The following is a 5831-nucleotide window of genomic DNA, read 5'->3' as shown; positions in this document are numbered from 1 at the left end:
CCGGCCTGCCTGGACACGGACATGGATGTGGACAACACGGGGAGGGACGCCGTCGCAACCGGATGGGGCGCCACTAGCTTCGGTAATATACGCGACCGAGGGGTATAGAACTGGCCAAAAAATTGTACACATGATTGTGTCTAGACAATCATTGTTTCAGATTGTGTGTGATTGTTTCGGATTGTGAGTGATTGTTTTCGATTGTGTGTGAAGGTGGACACAGAGTTCGCTAAACGCGAGCGTGATTTTCACGCTACGCGTGATGTTTACGCCCGGCGTGATGAAAGTCGGTTCCTGATTGGCTGTGTGAAGCTTACGAAGAGTGAAAAATCACGCCTGGCGTGAAAATCACGCTTGCGTTTTGTGAACTCTGTATCCACACTGATTGTGTCCGGTTGCGTCATGATTGTTTCTTAACGCGTTGTTCCCGATGTATACATTGTGTGTCCAGTTCCACACCCCTCGTACACGACTAAATGGATTCCCAGTTCTGGAGGCTCCGTTGCTTCTTGTGTCTGTAGAGGACGATGGCAGTCAGTCGCTGCTGAAAGTGAACCTCACGGTGCGCGACATGCAGTACTGCAGGGACAACCTGGAGCTGGACATGCAGAAGGTCCCCCGCGGGCTCGAGGACGCCACCCAGCTGTGTGCGGGCGGCGGGGAGCACAACCGAGACACCTGCCAGGTGAGGGGCCGGGACGGGACGGCAGCTGAACCCTACCAGCAAAGTGTCATTCCCCGTAGAACTAAATATCATTATTTTGTATTTGTCTTACCCAGGGTGACTCTGGCGGCCCGCTCCAGATGCGAGCAAACCCCAGCAGCGCCATCACGTGCATTTTCCGAATCGTCGGAGTCGTCTCGTTTGGGCCACCCTGCGGTCTCGGCAAGCCGGGTGTCTACACCAGGTCAGTAGGGAGAACGCAAAGTGAGCCGGAGTCAGCTGTTCGCGCAGCTTATTACCAAACTGCGGCTACCGAGCTCCTATTTATTGTAAATATTTCTATGCCGTTGTTGTTCGTGTTGTTCTGACCCGCAGGGTGGCGGCTTACGTACCTTGGATCGAGAGCGTCGTCTGGCCTCCGAGACCGGACGGCTGCGTGAACAACGTGCGCGTCAAGTCGGAGGGCAGCGACGTGCAGGTGCCCAACACGGGTCCTGGGACTGTGGCCAGAGGCAGTGAGTGCTGTCGCGTACTTTCTTCATGCTGTTCCTTGATGAGCCAACGACATAGCAGAGTAGCATGATTTTTCAATGTGTGTCCGTTTTCTGTGCAGTGTGCAGAGTATTCCACACGGAATTTTGTGGCAACTATCATGCGTACACACAGGAGGTTAAGCCTGAATTGACAGCTGACGACGTATGCCACCACAATCACGTTTCTCCCGAAGCTGGGGACCAGCGCCACAAAGTGGTTAGACTAGAGTGCCGGGCGGTTATCGTTCACATTTTGCTTAAAGTCCTGTTTTTGACGAGGCCTGCGTTCTACTGTCGTGCAGGTCACGCTCATGTACGGCGACGCGAAGTACAGCCGGCGGCACAGCTGCGCGGGCGCGCTGGTCTCCCCCAACACCGTCCTCACCGCGGCCCGCTGCGCCGCGCTGGGCTGGTAAGATCTGCTGAATGGGGAACTTTCTTCCCCTCTCTTCACCCTAAGTTCTTGTGACACGACACACCCTTGTGGATTCATGAGTGGGACTTTGTACCGATGAACGCTGACCTCTCTTCCCACGCCCTCCTCTTCCCGTTTTTGCCCACAGTCTCCCCCTATCAAAAGTGGAGCTATCTGGGTTGGGGAGAGGCTGCACGGGCAGCGGCCTGGCGTACGTGGAGAAGGTCGTCGTGCACCCCGAGTACCGGCCGGGCCGCGCCTACGCCGACCTGGCTGTCGTCAAGCTCACCGCCTCTTACGACCTCCGAGAGTTCCTGCCCGTCTGCCTCAACACGGTGGCCGACGTGCCGCTGCGGACGGGCCTACGCGCCACCGCGGCCGGCTGGAACATCGTCGGCACCTGTAAGTTTAGTCGTCCCGGGTATACCCAGTGACCGACAAGTGGGAAGTGCTCAGGCTTGCCATCTTGACTAATAAACTTATATTTTTGGTGCGATATATCACGCAGTAATTAATCTATGCCAGACTATCAACCAAATAGTTCCAGTTCATTGAAAAATATATCATCTAAACCTCCATTTAAGTCAAAAATATGTTGTAAAAAACTGTGGATGTCCTGGCAGCCCTGGCAAACAGGCAGGCGTTCAAACATGACATTTCTTTTTACAACTCCTTTTTGACTTAAATGAAGCTTTGGTAATATATTTCTGTAAGAACTGAAACTATTTGATTGATTATCCAGCAGGAGATTAATTACCGACTGATATATCACACCAAAAATATAAGTTTATAACTCAACATGGCAAGCCTGAGCACTTTCCACTTTCCACTTGTCGGTCACTGGATATACCCCCTCTCTCACATGCCCACTCTTGTTCTTGTTACTTTGTATTACTAAAAATTTACGAGATAGAGCGGACTGCTTACTGCAGTGGGGTTTATTAGCCCTGTTGTACGTAGTCTGAAATTAAAATCCAATTCAATTCAATTCAATTCAATTCTTATGGAAGACTCCTGGTCAAGGGAGTTCATGGTTCATGCACCCACCATTCATGATAAATGTAATGTGACCCCTTTACGCTTGTTTGCAGGGGAGGAGATGAGCTTGCAGAAACCCACCGATACCCTGACCGTGCGCTCCTCAGAGCGCTGCTCCGCCGCTCTTCTGGAGCACGACAGGCTGCGCGCCGCACTGCCGGAGGGTTTCTTACCTTCCCTGCTGTGCGCGGGTGGGCTCTGTGACAACCAGACCTACGCGGTAAGTTAAATATACTCACCAAAACTAACGTAACGTTTACATTTTCTAGTATTTTTGTAACCATGATTTTATTATAGGACAGGTTTTAATAAACGTTATTTTTTTCATGAAAGTCTCTAATTTGTTTTTGTTGTTTACTACCCATAACCTATCGTTTTTTTTAAAGGGTGACCCTGGCACGCCGCTCATCTCCTACATGCACATCCTCCTGGCGCCCCACGGTTCGTTTGCTGTCGACTACGTCCTCGGTATCGCCTCCTCGCTGTCGTACTGCACCGTCCGGGACGCTGACGGCCACCTCCTGCCAGACTTATTCGCCGACGTTAGCCAGCACATAGACTGGATCGAGCGCACAGTCTGGCCTGGCCAAGCCGACTGATTCCTTAGTTGTAAGAATGGACCGATGCCTAATAATGCCTATTGTCTGTCTGATAATATACGAAATCAAGTCGTTTCCCCTATTCAAGACTACCTTGTGGTCACAAGTGAATTACGTTACTTCCAGTAAGCTGTTATCGTTTATTCAATTAATTTTGTGTGTAAACCGTGCATCGTTCGGAAACCCCGTGGCTCTTTTCTACATGAACTCTCCGGTGGGCTGGATGGTGAGCTCGGTGATCTGAAACAGGCATGCACGGGACATTTGGAACGCATGAACGGTGTTGAAAGCCAACCTGCCAACAGGACAGGCGCCCCGCGGTGGTGGCGTAGGTGCTGTAAGTACCTCGACCGCGGGGGGTAAGCTGAGGACGAACAGGGCGGCGCGTGATACGTCCTTGGTGGTGAGGATCATGTCGTCGTCCGTAATCAGGCTGGCGAACTCCTCGGGCAGCATCTCGGTCCGGACGGCGCCCGGGCTGAGGCTCTGAGAACAACGCAATAATGGGCGGGAGTCATCGGAGACGAGGGTTGCCCGGAGTACACGGCTGCACAGGGGGGACGCCGCCGAGCGCCGCTCCCTTACCGTGACGCGGATCTTGAAGCCGCTGGCCTTGAGCGCCTGCAGGTCGGCGCGGAGCCCCTTGGTGAGCGCCACCGTGGCGTGCTTGCTGGCGCAGTACGCGACGGCGGACCCGTTGAGCCCGCCGGAGCTGCCGAAGACGCGGTGGCCAGCGGTGCTGCACAAAGCAGTTTACGTCAAGAGAGATTCCCGCGAAACAGTCGGACAGTTGCTATCGACACCTTGGGCTCGACACCCTTGTTTCACAGTGTAGGCGGATTCGCCTTAGAACGCTCTCCCCCACCTGTTAATGTTGATAATGTGTCCGTCCTTGATGCCGTGCTTCTTCATGCTGTCGACGCCCAGCGAGCAGCCGATCAGCACGGCCGTGACGTTCGTGGCGATGAGTTTCTCAGACTGGGCAGGGTCCTGGTCTGGAAACACAGAGTTGAGATCGGATCTTCCGCCGAGATTTGTAAAATTAAATGTACCCCGCACCGCCTTTACCCGCTCCCCCGTCAGGCGTACGGGTTGGCGCGTGCTTACCTGGGACCGGCACCGTGGACAGTATGGCGGCGTTGTTGACCAGGACGGAGATGCCGCCCAGGTTGTCGTCCACCCACTTGAAGACGCGGCGCAGCTCGTCAGTGCTGGAGAGGTCGGCCTGCAGCGGCTCGAGGCGGCCGCGGAGCCCGGCCAGCGAGGCAGCCTGCGCCTGGAGTCGGTCCACGCGGCGCGCCACGCCCACCACCACCATCCCGGCGCGCACCAGGTCCTCGGCGATCTGCGCGCCGATGCCGCTGCTGGCGCCCGTCACCACGGCCACGCGGCCCGCAAAGCGCTCCATGCCGAGGGACTTGTCGAGCTACTGAACCGAGATGGTTGACGATGTCGTTGAGACTGTCCGATTCTGGTCTGCGGACGACTGTCCACTTGGCTTTCTCACTTGGTTTTTTAAAACGGCCCCGCTCGAGTGGATTGCTAGATTGGCGGAGTCTACCACCCACCGCGATAAGATAGCAAAGGAACTTTCACACTTTTCACACCTTTCATTCGTGATCCATAGTCAACATTCGGTAGGTCAAGAATTAAAATTCGGCTGTGGTTCCGGTGCATCAATAAAGCGGTAAATTCCCGCTAGTCAATGAAAATCTCTTATCGATATGTAACGTCCCAGAGAACGCGGAAACGTCACACAGAGGCAATTGACTTGATTCTGGCTCATTTTTTCAGGCCAAATTTGGAACTTACTAGTCCCACACACGTCATATGCTTACGCCCCCCATTTTCGATTTTCCCAGGTCGGGAACAACAGTAACTAACTTCCCCCTATTTGCCGCACGACGTCTGAGTTAGCGCTCCGGGAAAGTACGCCTGTTGCGCCATTTGCCTAACGAACCCGCTAAGTTTAGTCTAAACAAGCTCTCATAGCGCCTGATAGGTAGGCAAGATTTTGTCCGCAATGCATGCGTGTATTGCGGGCTGGTCCATCCTTAGTCTCGCAGGCGCTGAGATCCTGTATTCGACGAATGAATATGAGAAAAACGGGCGTACTCTTTCGACCACTCCGACGCGCGCCTTTGAGGCTGGCCACCCATTTGGCAGAGCACGGGTGGGATAATTATGTGAAAGGCTCGGAAGACCGCAAAAACCGATGGCTGAGTGATTATGTCTCATCTTGGGAGGCATATAATTTCTGTCAACCCTGCGCTGTATTACTGACCAAGTCGGGTACCCTTTGCCAAAGCACTTTGAATGAGAGCTTTTGCTTTCAATTTGGCCTCATAGTTAATTTATTGACTGATGACTAGACAATAAGCAAAATTATAATCCATTCTGAACAATTATCGACAATTATACAAACTGACCAAATTCAAATTATTGGCTGAGCGATTAGCGAAGCCCATTACTCCAATGACCGGAAAAGTTTCATTCTGTTTGTTTGTCTGTCTGTCTGTGCGCACGATAACTCGAGAAAGAATTGAGAGAGCGATCTGGGAATTTCAGGGTCGTTGTGTATC

The 5831-nt window shown here is 53.1% G+C and overlaps 2 protein-coding genes across 17 annotated transcripts in view; one reads left to right on the top strand and one right to left on the bottom strand.

Moving 5' to 3' along the window:
* The window catches only part of LOC113209714 (transmembrane protease serine 9), a 24529-nt gene extending 21198 nt beyond the window's left edge, over positions 1-3331 (top strand). For 6 of the 14 annotated variants that reach the window (XM_052274599.1, XM_052274606.1, XM_052274611.1 and 3 more), the window contains 3 exons: positions 1761-2014; positions 2704-2870; positions 3037-3331. In XM_052274599.1, coding sequence (XP_052130559.1) covers positions 1761-2014; positions 2704-2870; positions 3037-3249 — 634 coding nt within the window. In that variant the 3' untranslated portion in view covers positions 3250-3331. Of the gene's footprint in view, positions 1-521; positions 686-780; positions 909-1039; positions 1180-1277; positions 1415-1499; positions 1610-1760; positions 2015-2703; positions 2871-3036 lie in introns of all 14 variants that reach the window. The other 8 variants (XM_052274625.1, XM_052274619.1, XM_052274597.1 and 5 more) reach the window with 5 other exon arrangements.
* A 40-nt stretch (positions 3332-3371) lies between these two features.
* Positions 3372-4858, bottom strand: LOC113209718 (farnesol dehydrogenase-like). 3 transcript variants are annotated; one of them, XM_052274631.1, is made up of 5 exons: positions 4357-4858; positions 4115-4244; positions 3835-3988; positions 3595-3693; positions 3372-3489 (listed from the first exon to the last, which is right to left on the bottom strand). In XM_052274631.1, the coding sequence occupies exons 1-5, from the start codon at positions 4655-4657 to the stop codon at positions 3448-3450; spliced, it is 726 nt and encodes a 241-aa protein (XP_052130591.1). In that variant the 5' UTR covers positions 4658-4858; the 3' UTR covers positions 3372-3447. The 3 variants fall into 3 exon arrangements, with proteins under 3 accessions (XP_052130591.1, XP_026283153.1, XP_052130595.1); XM_026427368.2 differs by having other exon boundaries at positions 3595-3735; positions 4357-4855; XM_052274635.1 differs by lacking the exon at positions 3595-3693 and having other exon boundaries at positions 4357-4756.
* Positions 4859-5831: the final 973 nt, after the last annotated feature.

This window comes from Frankliniella occidentalis, unplaced genomic scaffold (assembly GCF_000697945.3).
Source record: "Frankliniella occidentalis isolate FOCC.00 unplaced genomic scaffold, Focc_3.1 Scaffold8, whole genome shotgun sequence".
In the NCBI taxonomy this organism is placed as follows: domain Eukaryota; kingdom Metazoa; phylum Arthropoda; class Insecta; order Thysanoptera; family Thripidae; genus Frankliniella; species Frankliniella occidentalis.
This window is presented reverse-complemented; position numbering and strand designations above follow the sequence as displayed.

Coding starts and splice junctions, on each gene's coding strand:
- LOC113209718 (XM_026427368.2), bottom strand. CDS start 4,657: ATGGAGCGCTTTGCGGGCCGCGTGGCCGTGGTGACGGGCGCCAGCAGC. Junction 4,245..4,356: donor GTCCACGGTGCCGGTCCCAG/GTAAGCACGCGC, acceptor CTGTGTTTCCAG/ACCAGGACCCTGCCCAGTCT. Junction 3,490..3,594: donor GCTTACCCCCCGCGGTCGAG/GTACTTACAGCA, acceptor TGCCTGTTTCAG/ATCACCGAGCTCACCATCCA.